General features: G+C 43.3%; 2 protein-coding genes across 5 annotated transcripts in view; one reads left to right on the top strand and one right to left on the bottom strand.

Annotated features, from left to right (window-relative positions):
- Window positions 1-16381, top strand: part of PPIB (peptidylprolyl isomerase B) — a 445571-nt gene that overhangs the window by 45480 nt on the left and 383710 nt on the right. The window lies entirely within an intron of this gene.
- The window catches only part of ZNF609 (zinc finger protein 609), a 241570-nt gene that overhangs the window by 192989 nt on the left and 32200 nt on the right, over window positions 1-16381 (bottom strand). For 3 of the 4 annotated variants that reach the window (XM_050795912.1, XM_050795915.1, XM_050795914.1), the window contains exon 2: window positions 6613-7486. In XM_050795912.1, the coding sequence (XP_050651869.1) occupies window positions 6613-7359 (747 nt within the window). In that variant the 5' untranslated portion in view covers window positions 7360-7486. Of the gene's footprint in view, window positions 1-6612; window positions 7487-10837; window positions 14451-16381 lie in introns of those variants that run through there. The other variant, XM_050795913.1, reaches the window with a different exon arrangement.

The raw sequence follows: 16381 nt of genomic DNA, 5'->3' as shown, positions 1-16381 counted from the left end.
CTGGAGGCTAAGGCAGAGGTTGCAATGAGCAGAGATTGCACCACTGCACTCCAGCCTGGGCAGCAGAGTGAGACTCCTTCTCATAAATAAATAAATAAATAAACACAAACTTATGTAGGTGCTGTTTCTCTCATTTTGCAGATAAGAAAACTGAAGAAGAACAATTAAGAAACTTGGTCAAGATCACTCCGTAAGTAAGTGCAAAGGTAGGAAACAAAGCCAGGTAGTCTGGCTCCAGAGTTCACATTTTTAAAAAAATTTATTATTTTTTTGCGATGAAGTCTCACTCTGTTGCCCAGGCTGGAGTGCACTAGTGTGATCACAGCTCACTACTGCAAACTGAACCTCCCAGTCTCAAGCCAGGACGCCTGGCTAGAGTTTATGCTCTTAGCCACTAAATTATACATAAGAGTTGATGCGAAAATCAAGTTTAGAAGGCTGGTGTTTTAAATGAGAAGTGGCCCCAATACCTATCTTGAAAGGAAAATTCACAAAAGGTTCTCAAACTTTGATGTATATAGCAATTATCAGAAGAGACTTCTGGAAGTACAGATTTCCGGGCCCTTACCCCAAAAACTTATTTAGCAGATCTGGGGTAGGGTCCAAGAATATGCACTTTTGATACTCTGGTGATGTACACGGTTTTATGGGACACCCTTTTAGGAACTCTGCTCTAGATGGTAAACTGTAAGCTCCTCAAAAAGCAGAGACTATTTCTGTTTTATTCACCAGTGTATACCCAATACCACGTAGAAAATCTAGTATCTAAAATGCATCCAATTAATGTACTGACTGAACGAAAAGTGATAAAAATTATCCAACAGTTTATCCTCTCTACAAAATACTTAGTAATATCCACGATACATTTGAAGGTCTGCCTATTAGTGATGTGTCCAAGGAAGAAGCACTAGAACAGAGTTTTTTTCTTACCTGCAATTGCCAAGTAAAGAAAGAACTATTCCTCAATTATTACAATGAAAATTTGGCTAAATGAAATATTCCAGAACACACACACACATATATCATAAGTAGTCAAGCTCAAAGTAGCAGTTTTTTTTTTTTTTTTTTTTTTGAGACGGAGTCTCGCTCTGTCGCCCAGGCTGGAGTGCAGTGGCGCGATCTCGGCTCACTGCAAGCTCCACCTCCCGGGTTCACGCCATTCTCCTGCCTCAGCCTTCCCGAGTAGCTGGGACTACAGGCGCCCACAACCGCGCCCGGCTAATTTTTTTTTGTATTTTTAGTAGAGACGGGGTTTCACCGTGGTCTCGATCTCCTGACCTTGTGATCCGCCCGCCTCGGCCTCCCAAAGTGCTGGGATTACAGGCGTGAGCCACCGCGCCCGGCCAAAGTAGCAGTTTTAAAGTAACTTTTCTTCTTTATAAATAACAGGATAGGTTCAATGCCAGCTGTAATGGTTATTCTTTGCAAACATCATTCATTACCTTACCTAAAATCCTAAACTCAAAGATCCTTTGTTTATTGAGTGTCTACAGTATTAAAGTCACTGTGAAAAACAAGTGAAAGCAGTTTTGGGGTAAAAGCAATTTTGGAGTATGTAAGCATTTTCATCTAATGTTTCAAGGTAGTCTTTACATTGGAAAAATGGCTGGGTGTGGTGGCACACACTTGTAGTCCCAGCTACTCGCGAGGCCAAGGCAGAAGTGCATAAGTGAGACCAAGGCAGAAGTGCATAAGCCCAGGAGTTCAAGATCAGCATAGGCAACATGGCGAGACCCTGCCTTAAAAGTAAGAAAATAGGCTGGGCGTGGTGGCTCATGCCTGTTATCTCTGCACTCTGGGAGGCCAAAGCAGGTGGATCACTTGAAGTCAGGAGTTTGAGACCAGCCTGGCCAACATGGTGAAACCCTATCCCTACTAAAATAAAAAAAAAAATTAGCCAGACATGGTGGTGCGCACTTGTAATCCCAGCTACTCGGGGAGCTAAGGCAGGAGAATCGCTGGAACTCAGAGGCAGAGGCTGCAATGAGCTGAGATCGTGCCACTGCACTCCGGCTTAGGTGACAGAGTGAGTCTCTATCTCAAAAATAATAATACTAAGAAAATAACAAATAAAGTGAGAAAATGGAGAATCACAACATGCCATAAGAATTTGGTGTCTGCAAATCTGGCTTTGCCAGTGACTACCTGTGAGATGCTGGGCAAGTCACAAGACCTCACTGGTCTTAGTTTCTTCTATAAAATGAGGAAATTGGACAAGATAATCTTTTTCTGGGACCACCTTGAATTACAACACCTAGAAGGAAAACAGAGTTTCTGAATGAAAAAATAAATTAAGCTTGTAGTTACAGAATGCAACTCTGTCTGACATAAATATCAACTTCTTTTTAATGTTTTCCATGAAGGAAAATGCTTGAGGGCATTTGGTTTCAGGAAGCAAAGCTGACTGCTATGCCATCAATAGCTGAGAAATAACAGCTAGTGGAAGAAGGTGTTAAGAAAGCCTTGGATCAGAAGGAATAAAAGAGACCTGACCTTGGTTGGGCAATGAGGGACTGCAATACAAGAGAACTGAGCTAGAAGGCACAAATTAGGGCAGGAATACAAAACCAACAGCAAAGGAAGATGCTCTTAAGAACACAGGATATGGCCGGGCGCGGTGGCTCAAGCCTGTAATCCCAGCACTTTGGGAGGCCGAGGCGGGCGGATCACAAGGTCAGGAGATCGAGACCACAGTGAAACCCCGTCTCTACTAAAAATACAAAAAATTAGCCGGACGCGGTGGCGGGCACCTGTAGTCCCAGCTACTCAGGAGGCTGAGGCAGGAGAATGGCGGGAACCCGGGAGGTGGAGCTTGCAGTGAGCCGAGATCGCGCCACTGCACTCCAGCCTGGGCAACAGCATGAGACTCCGTCTCAAAAAAAAAAAAAAAAAAAAAAAAAAAAAAAGAACACAGGATATGATAGCACGCATGATCAGAAGTTGAAAGAGCAAAGAGCACATTTTATGGTTTTCTTTGTATCCTAAACTAATGGGGGAAGTGGTAAATATATGCGGCATTCTGAAAGCAGCAGAAGCTGACATTCAAACACGGGAAAAGCAAAGTGCAGTGTTCCTACCTTGCAAGATCAAAAGCAGCAGCTAAAGACATGTGAGGGGGAGTTTCTGGTTGGAAACTTCTAGATCCTTTCTTTAACTACTAGAGCCTACTTGGCTATTTTATATGATTTGGGGGAAAAGAAGGAGTCTCACCTTAAACTCCTGGTCATAAGCCCTGACAAAGTCAGCACAGATAGATCGTTGCCATCTGTGGTTTGTAAATTCCTTTTTTCTTTCCTGTCAGAGTGGCGACATAAGCACTAAGCTCAGGACACTGAGACAGGCGCCTGCCCTCCTCCCTACCTCCCCTTCCATCCCTAACTTAACAACTCATCAATCAAACCAAAGGCAAGGGAACAGGCAGGAGCCGGAAGGCTCTGTCTTGTTTATTCCTCAACATTCCCTCCCCCATCTCTTCAGCTGGCAGGAAGTATGAGGCAGAAGTGTTCAATAACAATTCAGAGCAGCAGCAGTTGCTAAGAGCCATCTCTGGTCTCTCCTAGAACTCTGGGAAACAGCACAGAGAGAGCCCTGTCAGAGGAAGGTATGCTGAGCAAAAGTGGGATCCCATGAAGGGGTCATCCTCATCTGATAGAAAATTTCCTAGGCCATAGCCTGAGATATCTACCTTCACAAGAGAGAAGAGCATGAGATAGGGCATGAGATAGGTAATTTTTCTCTCTCTCTCTCTCTCTTTTTTTCTTCTGAGACAAGGTCTGGCTCTATTGCCTAGGCTGGAGTCCAGTGGTGCCATCTCAGCTCAATGCATCCTCTGCCTCCCAGGTTCAAGCTATCCTTCCACCTCAGCCTCCCCAGTAGCTGGGACTGCGGGTACACACCACCCATGCCTGGCTAATTTTTGTAGTTTTTGTAGAGATGGAGTTTCACCATGTTGCCTAGGCTGGTCTCAAACTCCTGAGCTTAAGCAATCTGCCCACCTCGGCCTCCCAAAGTGCTGGGATTACGGGCATGAGTCACCAGGCCCAGCCAGTAATTTCAATATTCAAATCTTCCTCATTGGCAAGTAGTCAACATTGCAACTCTGCATCACAGACTTCAGTCAAGAAACTTCCCAAATTTTATGAGTTCTTCCTCTTCATGACAGCTCCCAGTTTAGAGGATGCAATTCCTAGATTATATCAAAACATCTGTTTAGCTATTTTGGTTCTGTTGGTTGTCCCTACATAGAAACATCCCAAACCACAGGCAAGCCCATTTCTCAGAGAGAAGATTTTAAAGAAGTTTTCAAAGACTTTGCTTATAAATTATAGTACTAATCATCGAATACTCACTGAGCACCTCTTATGCCCCAAACCGAGAGATTCTTGTTTCTCAAAAGCTGCTCCTCTGCATGGTTCCTAACTTTCTTTCCTTTAACTTGCCTCTTCTGCTGCTCCCAGTCCAGAAATGTTCTCTCCCTGCACAGCATGTTTTAATCTCCTAGCAACTTCCAAACATTTATTTCAATAATTATTTATTTCAATAGCCAAAGGTAATATGGAAAGGCACCCCCAGAACCAGACTGTCCAAAAGGGTTGAGGGAACAGGGGAAGGAATGGAGAAAGTAGGTTCTTGCTTACAGCAATTTTCTCTTTCAAAAACTGAAGCACAGTCTCTTTCCCTTTTCTTTCTCGTTCTGCTGTCCCACTCTCACAGTCTCCCTGGGAGGCAAAGCTTGTATGACAAAGCAACATTATTAAGGTACAAAATTCCCTAGCACCAAGACGTATTCTTAGCTGAATATACTGCATCTTTTAGCTCAATTATAATCTGAAGGGCAGCCACCCAATCAGTCCCTGCACCTATATGTGAGAAAATGGGTTCCATTTGCTTCTCTGTTAGAGACAATCATGGACATTTACACTTAAATCCAATATAAAGCTAAGCAATATTAATCCTTTCAACCACAGACTACTACAGGGCTTAGAAGGTTGCAACAGGAGTCAAGTACTCTAAAATTTAGACAGGAGAATGAAGGTCATCCTCAGAAGTACTTTTTAGCACAGGAAGAATAATGATTATGAATATGGATATATGGCAAGAGTTTCTTGAAGCCAGATGTAGGGAACAGTCTAATGGGCCTGGAACAGAAGCAACAACTGCTAGTACTCCTAAGCCTCTTTAAAACAGTATTATCCATCTGTACCCAAGAGAAAATAGCAAATCACAGCCAGCACAGGATGAGCCAAGCTAGTAACCAGCTGGAACTTAACTCTGCTGAAGTGGACTATAGCATCTGCCACCCAAACACAGGCAGCCTCTCTGGCAGCTGCCACTGGTAAAAGGGAATGAGCCACTGTATTATTAGTGGAAGAAACTCACAGCCCTGTTACTGGAGAGGCCCAGATGTGGCTAAGAGCTACAGATGTGCCAGAGGCAAAGACCAAAATACCGACAGCAAAGAAAGCATGGGCTACCACTGGAATCCAGGCACCACCACCCAAACATACACAGCCAGCCTTTATTTATTAACACTTACATATGGAAATAGGTATTCCCTGCTGCAGCTGATGTAATTACAGAGAAATCAATTTATACTGCATCTGCTGGGATCAGCTGAAAGCACAGGGTGAGCAGAACGCAGAGCAGAAAATCAAGAGCCAATGAACAGCTCACCACAAGGCCACTGTTTTGCAGGAAATTATAAGCTGCTGAACTTTAAAGCTGCCTGAGCTGACCCGAGACTCACACCTATTCTCCTCCAGCCCTGCAAGTTCCATTTCCTGAAGCATGAACTAAGATCATCTTCCCAGAGGAGGGACCAGTTCTAACCCCTCCTGGGGCTGCAGGCACCTGTCCTTTTAAGTCAAGCAGAAGGCAAGGTATCATTACACTGTTTGGCAGCTATTAAACCACCAGGAGACTTTGATTCCTAATAGTTGTGGGAGATACCTGGCACAAAGCTACACCTTTAGTGGCCAAAGAATCTCCTTCTAGGCCAAACTGTCATAGCCACAACAGTAACTCATAAGATCTAAGTACCTCAAAGTACAATGAGTACCTCTTGCCCCAAAAATGTGCCCCTTTGCTCTTTGGTAGCCAGCAATAGAACACTTGGTAGATATGCCATGAAATTTAACCCTTTGTTCTACCAGAGACCCAACAGCACCATTTATCCCATCAAGAACCGTACTCAATCTATATTATGACCAAAGGTGTATTGTTTATCAACTATTATGAGTCTGATGATGAAATGCCAGTCAAGCTGGGAACCAAATAAAGGTTTGATGCCAATCTCTACCAACAAGTGTCTGAGTTGGGCAAAGACAAGGTGGGAAGGTCTCAACTCAGACTACAGAAAGTTCATTTTACAAAGTAGCTGCCCCCAACAACAAATATCCTGTTCCAAAATGTCCAGGCCTGCTGTAAATGAGTCTGTAGGGGAATCCTCTAATTTGGAACAAAACCACATTATCATTACCAGCTGCTCTGACCTTGTAATTGGTCATTACCCACACTAATAAGCCTCCCACAGAGTACACATAGTGTTTGGCAGTTAGTCCAGGGCAGTTCTGACTGGCAGTCAGTGGGCAGCCATATCTGGCCACCTCTTACCTTTTCAGACTTGACTTTCTTTAGCGGGCGACACTCATTCTCCCCTTCCTCTGGCTCCGGTTTAGTTCCCAAAGGATTGAGCGCTGCCCCAGGCTCAATAGCTATACTCCCAAGTGGTTCCACAGCTCCTGTATCCACCCCTGCACTTCCATCATACTGACCACCCCGTCCTCCCAAGGGAACTGGCTGGAGGACCCCAGGATCCTTTTCTGAACAAGTCCCCACTCCTTCGCTTCTCTCCTTCTTGCTCTTAGATGAGCTGTTCTCCTTCTCCTTTTTGGAACCGGCTACACTGCGGGATGCCTTTGCGGCCTTCTCTGAGCCCTTGGGAGCAATAGCAGCAACCAGGCCTCCAGCATTGGCACCATCTCCTGAGCGCCCCTGCACCTCTTTCTTGCTAGCTGCCCCCTCACTTGGAGTGAACAGGGAAGTCCCTGGAGTGGGTTTGCTAGTGTCTTTGCCACTCTTATTCCTTTTGGATTTTGATTTGCCTTCCTTCCCTTGAGGACCTGGCACTGGGGTCACAAACTTGATGTTGTCTGGTAGTGTGGCCACAGCATTGGGAGCCGGTATCCCCACCTCCTTTGAGCCTGACATTTCCAGTTTCTGCTGGTCCTTTTCCAGATCGGCGTCCAGGTCAATGATGAGATTCCCTACTCCAATGTCCCATTCATCCCCACTGTCGTATGTCTCAACCGGGTTTGCATCCACTCCTTTCCCTCCGGAGGCTCCACTGCTCAAGGACATCTTAGAGTCAACGTCCCACCTCAAGATTCAAGGCTCTTCCTTGCCCCCAGCTTTCCTATTTTCAGCTTCAGCTATGTTCTCAGACCTGCCACATTGGTCAGTACATGCCCAGTGGACAACATCATTGCTGGAAAAAGAAAATTTAAAAAGCTGTTAAAGGAAACAATACAGGCAAGAGACGCCGGAAATAAACTCCCACACAAAAAAAGACCCTTCCTATGGGGCTATCATATCACAACAGGCAGGACAAACAGGTTCAATTGTATTTCTAACCAAGTTACATTGGACCTAAGGAAAAATCAATTCCCACTCCATCTCCCTAGGGGAAAGTACAGTATTTCCAATTGCCCAGAGATTCCATGGTAAGTCTTAACTAGGAGTCCTCTAGAGTTAATTTCCCATTCCTAAGAGAACTATTTCTACTACCCCTGTCAGTTGGCAATCCTCCCTCAATCAATACAGGTCCTGGCATATCATAGATTCAAGCTCCAGCACAACTTTACTCATGCCCCCATTTCTCCTTGCTTTTTCTTACATTATCAGAGACTCAGGACATGATCTAGCAAAAGCTTTAAAAACCCTCTAATAGGGTCTGTCTCTAGTACAAATAGTATAGATTCCTCCTATCACTGGAAGGAAAAGTCTTATAGTTAAGAATAAAAGAGAAAAACAAGCAGAACTGGGGAAAATGCAACTTCAGGACAGGGGGCTAAGACTGAACTAGGGACAATCTCAGAGGGGACTCAACCAATCAGCTTAAGTTCAGAGAAGCTAAATCAGCCTTCTCAAACTCCAGGTTTCAAATTATATCTCAATAGCAGGATTCAAAGTGGCCTTTCCCACTAAAATAGGAAGACACGCAAAAAAAAAAAAGAAGAATGTTTACTCTATGAAAAACTGGACACTACTAAAAATCCTAACACCAGGATGTAGGATAATTCTTCACTTTCTCATGTAATACTGATGGCACTGTTTTGACAAACACCAGGCCTCACACCACAGGAAACAGAGATTGGCTACAAAAGGGGGTGGTGGTGATGGGGTATTAAAAAGGCAATTTACAGCCAGGCACCGTGGCTCATGCCTGTAATCCCAGCACTTTGGGAGGCAGAGGCAGGTGAATCACCTGAGGTCAGGAGTTCAAGATCAGCCTGGCCAACATGGCGAAACTCTGTCTTTACTAAAAATACAAAAATTAGCCGAATGAGGTGTCAGACACCTGTAATCCCAGCTACTCGGGAGGCTGAGGCAGGAGAATCACTTGTACCTGGGAGGCAGAGGTTGCAGTGAGCTGAGATCACGCCACTGCACTCCAGCCTGGGTGACAGAGTAAGACTCTGTCTACACTATCTCCTGACTAACGAGACTTGAGGAGTGTGTCATCTAGAAAACCTGGCAGTCAACATATACCATCCAGTATTATTTTATGATAAAGCCAAAGAGTTCTGTTCTTGCTTATTCCTCTGTCCACCATCTTTCTGCATCCATTAATTTTTTTTTTTTTTTTTTTTTTTTGAGTCAGAGTCTTGTTCTATTGCCCAGGCTGGAGTGCAGTGGCGTGATCTCGGCTAACTGCAACCTCTGCCTCCCAGGTTTAAGCAATTCTCTTACCTCAGCCTCCCAAGAGGCTGGGATTACAGGCATGCACCACAATGACCGGCTAACTTTTGTATTTTTAGTAGAGACGGGGTTTCGCCACGTTGGCCAGGCTGGTCTCGACCTCCTGACCTTATGTGATCTGCCTGCCTTGACCCTCCAAAGTGTTGGGATTACAGGTGTGAGCCACTGTGTCCAGCCAAAAAGTAATTTTTATAAGATAATTGAGTAGAAAGAACAAGCCAGTGGTGTCACAGTGAATTCTGCAAAGTGGATCTCTAACTTTATAGAGATCTGTAAATGCTACAGATAGGATAGAGACAAGACAAATTGTACTTTTTTACCTGCTCCCTCAGAGTAATGTCAAAGAACTAGGGTGTAGGAGCAAGAAAAGATGTCACAGTAGAAGAACAAAGGAGCGGAGCCAGGTGAATGCCTGCTAGCAACTGGAATTTAAGAGGAAGAGGTGTGCACATTTATCTGCTGTTTAGCTGTAGATGTGGAAAGAAAATATATCCATTACCCAAGTGGAGATCTTAGTGTTAACAGCAACCAACCACTATTTATTAGTAAATGCCAAGTCTACATAGATCCTACTTTATGAGAGAAAAGCAAAAAGTGGGGGTGGGGGATATGATGTAGAAACTATGAAAAAAAGTTACCCACAAGGTAAAGGAAACATAATCTCTTACAAAGTGATACCTCGAGGCCAGGCATGGTGGCTCACGCCTGTAATCCCAGCACTTTGGAAGGCCAAGGCAGGAGAATCACTTGAGCCCAGGAGTTCAAGACCAGTCTGGGCAACATGGCAAAACCCCGTCTCTATAAAAAATACAAAAATTAGCTGGGTGTGATGGTAATGCCTGTAGCCCCAGCTACTCAGGGAGCTGAAAGGTGGGAGGATGGCTTGAGCCTGGGAGGTCAAGACTGCAGTGACCTGAAGTTGTGCCACTTCACTCCAGCCTGGATAACAGAGCGAGACACTGTCTCAAAAAAAAAAAAAAAAAAAAAAAAAAAAAAAGAAATGATACTCTGAAAATGATCTAGGATTCTGAAGAAATCAGTAAGCTATTTGGAATTCTCAACACTACACAAGAAGACTTGGCCTCCATGAAACAGCATAGTAGATACCTGTTCATTTGTTAGAAAATCTTTTATTTATTGCCTATGATGTGCCAAGCACTAAATAGGTGCTGAAAATACAGCAGCAAATAAGACAGTGAGTAAGGCAATGGAACACGGTACTGAAAATAATTTTTCTATTATGAGGGGCAGAGGGCATCTCTAGAAAAGGAGATGCCAACTGAATTTCCATGATAGAGAATTATTAAAGCACAGTTCTTCCCTAAATCATAATTTTTTAGTTCTCTAATCTTTGCAATTGTGGCTAGACTTAGCGTGTAACCTACATTAATCTAAGGGTTACTCACTATCCTCGGTATGTAATTTAACCATTAAAACAACCCCACCTTGCTTTATCCTTAGAAAAACAATAAAACTTTCCTTAGTTTCAAAAGACCTTCCTCTGGAAAATAGAATAGTAATGGAAGAGAGACTCTGGAGGAGTAAGGAAAGCATATAAAACAAAAATGTTAGTGCTCACTGAGAGCTTCTGACAGTTCTCAGTCTACTGTACTGCCTGCCCTGCTGCAGGATGCATGATAAACAAAGTATGCCAGTAAGGAAGAGAGCATTAAAAAGATAACAGAGGCCAGGCACAGTGGCTCACGTCTGTAACCCCAGCACTTTCGGAGGCCGAGGCAGGCAGATCACTTGAGGTGAGGAGTTCAAGACCAGCCTGGCCAACATGGCGAAACCTCATCTCTACTAATAATACAAAAATTAGCTGGGTGTGGCGGCATATGCCTGTAATCCCACTTACTTGGGAGGCTGAGGCACGAGAATCACTTGAATCTGGGAAGCAGAAGTTGCAGTGAGCCAAGATCACGCCACTGCACTCCAGTCTGGGCGAGAGAGTGAAATTGTGTCTCAAAAAAAAAAAAAAAAAAAAAAAAAAAAGTTAACAGGTTAAAATGAAAATGTGTAACTTAGTTGGAAGGACAAAAGGATATAATATTAAAAAAATGCAAGGAAACAAAAAATGCAGTATCAATTAAAATTCATAAAGAAAGCTGGACACAGTGGCTCAGGCCTGTAATCCCAGCACTTTGGGAGGCCCAGGTGGGTGGATCGCTTGAGGTCAGGAGTTTGAGATCAGCCTAGCCAACATGGCAAAACCCTGTCTCTACTAAAAATACAAAAATTAACCGGTGTGATAGTACATCCTATAATCTCAGCTACTTGGGAGGCTGAGGCAGGAGAATTGCTTGAACCCAGGAGGCAGAGGTTGCAGTGAGCCAAGATCGTGCCACTGCACTCTAGACTGAGTGACAGAGCGAGATGCCATCTCAAAAAAACCAACTAGCAAACAAAAAAACTACCTGAAATACTAAAATCAGTTTAATGTAGCATAAATTTAAATAAGTCCTATAAATACAAATATCAACTGCACTTTGTGATCTGAAAACTCAATTCAGATATTAACAATTATCCCTGAATAACATGTGAGGCAAAACCAGTACTTTGATAATGTACCTCAAAAAGCCTTAACAATAAGGAAAGACAAACTGTAAGTTATAAAGCTTACACTCTTTCAAATTCCTCTTGTTCCAATTCCATATGCCATGGCAAACTGTTTTGTTTTTTGGAATTTTTTTCTAGTAAGCAAGTAATACTGCCATTATACTTTTTAAAAATTCTACTTTTTCTGAAACGGTAGCTGGAGGCAAAAACAACATCTGATGATCTGTGCTCATTTCCAGATTCCACATCTTAAGTGTGATATTAATAAACAGAAATGATGTACTACAGAGCACAGTATGGTACAAGACTGGGAAGCCATTTCATAAGAGCAAAGGCCTTAGAAACTGGGATTCTTTAGTCCGGAAAGAACACTGAAGGAAGACAGGCTGTTAGCTTCAAATATATGATTGTGCCAGGCAAGGTGGCTCACGCCTGTTATCCCAGCACTTTGGGAGGCCAAGATGGGTGGATCACCTGAGGTCAGAGTTTACGACCAGCCTGGCCAACATGGCGAAACCCCACCTCTACTAAAAATACAAAAAATTAGCCAGGCGTGGTGGTGGGCACCTGTAATCCCAGCTACTTGGGTGGCTGAGGTACGAGACTGGCTGGGAGGCAGTGAGCTGAGATCGTGCCATTGTACTCCAGTCTGGGTGACAGAGCAAGACTCTGTCTCAAAAAGAAAAAAAAAATATGTATATGATGTCTGCAGTGTGGAAGAGAGAAAGTAACTCTGTGACTCTGAGGGTAGAAATAGAGTCAGTGAGTAGAAGTTACAGAAAGACAGATATTTAACTCAGGAAAAAGTTTAATATCCTGAGATTCCCAACAATGACCCACAATGTTTAATGTCTATTTTACTGAAAGTATTTAAGCAGAAAAAGCATAATCACCTGTGAAGCAAATACATAAAAGATTCCCCTGTGTGTGGTAGGGTTAGTCTAGACATGCCTAAGGCTTTTTTCAAATTTATAATTCTATTAATATACCTATCAAAAAGTGCTTTCCCTACTAGAAAACTACCCAAAATTTCTGAACGACCAGGATGCAAAGAAAACATATCCCAAGGACTGATCTTTGGTGTCTTGATGTTCTTTTAGAAAGTCCCTATATTCCTATTTTTGAGAGTGAAGAGTTTTTATAAGTACTACTTTTCAACCAGGTGACTTTTCAGAAATCTAGGTTTCCAAACCCAGCAGGCTTCATAGTAACTTTGGTGGTACATTTCCAAAGAGACACTGTAAAATTGCCAAGGATTCTTCAATCAGCCTGGCTGCAGCAGCCAAACCACTTCCCATCTGCTCCCTACAGCATCCCTGGCTTTATGCAGCTAATAATCAACTCTTTGACAGGTCATTGCAGAGATGTTTAACCCCAGGAGGTAGGGTAACCAAAATGCTAGTGGGAAACGAAAAGCACTGACCTCTTGCTTTCATGGCAGAGAAACTGTGGAATCAGGAGAACCAATATCTTACAGAGACCACAAGGCATTTAAAACTTGCACAAGCTTCTGTGATAATTTTCCTCTCCTTCTGCCTAATTGTACTCCACTTCCTTCTTTAGGACTGCAACTCAACAGCCTCTGGAATCACTTGTCCACCATGAGTTGTCAGTACTATCTGTGTTTTGTTCCTACACCTGATCGTTAAGAAACTCCTCTCTACATGGACATGTTTAAGGGACCAAGATAGGTCATGACAACCACTTTCCATACCCTGTATTTACCCAAAGCATTCCTGCTTAAAAAACGTATCATAACAACATCCATCTCTTTGACTCCCAGCCCACAGGCTTGTACATTTGTAAATCATACATTTCAGGTCATTAATTGCAATTTAAAGGACACATGTCAGAGACCATACCACTCTTCTACCTCAGGAATGAACAAGGCCTCTCCTTCCAGAAAGGTAAGAATGAAAAAGAGTTTTCATGCGAGGGTTCTGTCCCAGCTCAGAGAGCAAAAACAGCAACTGGACCCTACTCATATCCAAACATAACAAGAAACACTACATTTCTTTCACCCCAGAGAAATCTCTGTATCCATCCAAGAGGGCTTCAAAGAGTCAATTCCTTTAATTGGTAACTACCCACAGATAATCCAGTATAAGCAGTAAATTGTCTAATACTGTTCTACTGTAAATTTATCTGTCCTCTCCTTTTCTTATGGATTTTGGACCAATCCTCTTATAGGCTTTGGCCTGAGCATGTGATAGTTATATATGAATTATAATCTGCTTGAGACCACACAGGTCACACATAAAATATGGATATTAGGGCTATCTGTCTAGCCAGGTATTCCCCTCCAAAAGCTGCATGCCAAAGTTAAAATGCTATACTCAATTCAAGGAGGGTAGCATGGTGTAGTAAAAAGAACACTGAACTCTGAGTCAGGAGATGTGATTTCTGGACTCAAATTTCCATTGACACTAGCTAAGCTGCTTCATTAAGTATTTTCTCATTATAAGATGGAGGAAGACTATCACATTCTAAGCATATCATGAGGATATAAATCTGAAAAATGTAAGACAAGTCAAAGCTGGGTACATCACCCCACGACTGTAATCCCAGTACTTTGGGAGGCTGAGGTGAGAGGATCACTTGAGCCCAGGAGTTCTAGACCAGCCTGGGCAACATAGCAAGACCCCATCTCTACTTATTTAAAAAATAAAAATAAAAAGAAGACAACTTGAAAATATATGACCCAACTACTCTTATAAGGTTCTAGTCTGAACTTAGGGGGAACTGTTTCATGGTTCTACCTTTTACAAGGCATCTAAAGTATTAAGAAAAATAACAGGCCGGGCGCAGTGACTCAAGCCTGTAATCCCAGCACTTTGGGAGGCCGAGACGGGCGGATCACGAGGTTAGGAGATCAAGACCATCCTGGCTAACACAGTGAAACCCCGTCTCTACTAAAAAATACAAAAAAAACCCAACTAGCTGGGCGAGGTGGCAGGCGCCTGTAGTCCCAGCTACACGGGAGGCTGAGGCAGGAGAATGGCGTAAATCTGGGAGGCGGGGCTTACAGTGAAATTTTTTTTTACAAATTAAATTACAGGTTGTATCAATACCCATTTGAGTTCTATGAAAGGAAATGGCAATCTTTTCTTCTTCCATGAACTCAGTGATTAGGGTTTTCCTTTTAGGCTATGCCTACCTTCACGTGGCTTTTTTTTTTTTTTTTTTTTTTTTTTTTTTTGCTTTGAGACAGTCTTGCTCTGTCTCCTCAGGCTGGAGTGCAGTAATGTGATCTAGGCTCACTGAAACCTCCGCCTACCAGCTTCAAGCAATTCTCCTGCCTCAGCTTCCCAAGTAGCTGGGACTACAGGCATGTGCCACCACGCCTGGCTAATTTTTTGTACTTTTAGTAAAGATGGGGTTTCGCTATGTTGGCCATGCTGGTCTCAAACTCCTGATCTCAGGTGATCCGCCTGCCTTGGCCTTCTAAAGTGCTACGATTACAGGCGCAAGCCACCCCGCCTGGCTAGATGTGGCTCCTAAAGCCATACACTGTAGTGACTGACATACTCCATCTTGCTTCAGAAATCTCTCAGGGACAAGGTACCAATCTCAAGATTCGTGGTTTTATTTATTTATTTTTGAGATGGAGACTTGCTCTGTCACCCAGGCTGGAGTGCAATGGCGCGATCTCGGCTCACTGCAACCTCCACCTCCTGGGTTCAAGCAATTCTTCTGCCTCAGCTTCCTGAGTAGCTGGGATTGCAGGGGCGCCACCACACTCAGCTAATTTTTTTATTTTTGATAGGGACAAGGTTTCACCATGTTGGCCAGGCTGGCCTCAAACTCCTGACCTAGTGATCTGCCCACCTCGGCCTCCCAAAGTGCTGGGATTATAGGCGTGAGCCACCGCACCTGGCAAGATTCATGGTTTTAACATCTGTACTACCTCTTTTGCCAACTGTTCTAACCCACAAAGTTGTTGATCCCACTGACAGGATAGGCCTTCGAATATAAACTGTGTGAGGTTTACAGAATTTGATGTCTCAGGGAACTGTCAATAAACTAATGGGATACAACAAAGTTGCTGAGAAGGTAACCATATTCTACCATCTTCCCTGAATTCTAGATGTTGCCCTGAAATCAATTCATACTTAGCCAGCTTCAGTATGGTTAGTACAACGTGTAAACCATCCTCAGTGACTCTCAGCTTACCCAACTATAAAAACAGGCATCTCCCTCTCCACCTGCCACACTTCATGGGAGCTTGCTAATCAAATGAATTTCCACCTAGGGCTCTAACGAGAAACAATCACCTTCCCTTCGGGCCTCTCCCTTAATTTATTACATTAATTACTGTAACAAAGGAACCGTGTCATCTCAAGTACTATAGCTCTCCAGCTTATATCTCCAATGGAGATTAAAGAACAGACTAACAGAGCCCATTTGAGAAGACAGATCCAATTCAACAGGGCTTATCTGACCATGTGTCAGGTAAGGACAGGAGGGCAAAACAGCAGCATCTCTTAGTCCCTGAGTCTTTATATGCTGCAACTCATCAATAGTTTTATAGTCCTCACAGGCTGCTATTCTCCAACAAAGATTACAAGGCTTGACCTGTTTCATTTCACATAAGCAAATGACTCTTCCATCAGCACACAGCAATTCAACTGGGCTCAGGTTTTGATCCTTGGTGTTTGTCACTACTGCTCTGTGCCAGCATACATCCCACAATAGGGTAAATGGTATACTGAATATGTAAATAATTCAGTCCTGAACCTATAGAGATTCACTTGGTGAAAGTGATCCACATAGAAAACCCTTACCAAAGCCTGTGTAAAGGTAGGGCAAAAAGCAGAGGCAGATGATCTAAAGTAAACAATTT

This window comes from Macaca thibetana, chromosome 7 (assembly GCF_024542745.1).
Source record: "Macaca thibetana thibetana isolate TM-01 chromosome 7, ASM2454274v1, whole genome shotgun sequence".
NCBI classification, from domain to species: domain Eukaryota; kingdom Metazoa; phylum Chordata; class Mammalia; order Primates; family Cercopithecidae; genus Macaca; species Macaca thibetana.
This window is presented reverse-complemented; position numbering and strand designations above follow the sequence as displayed.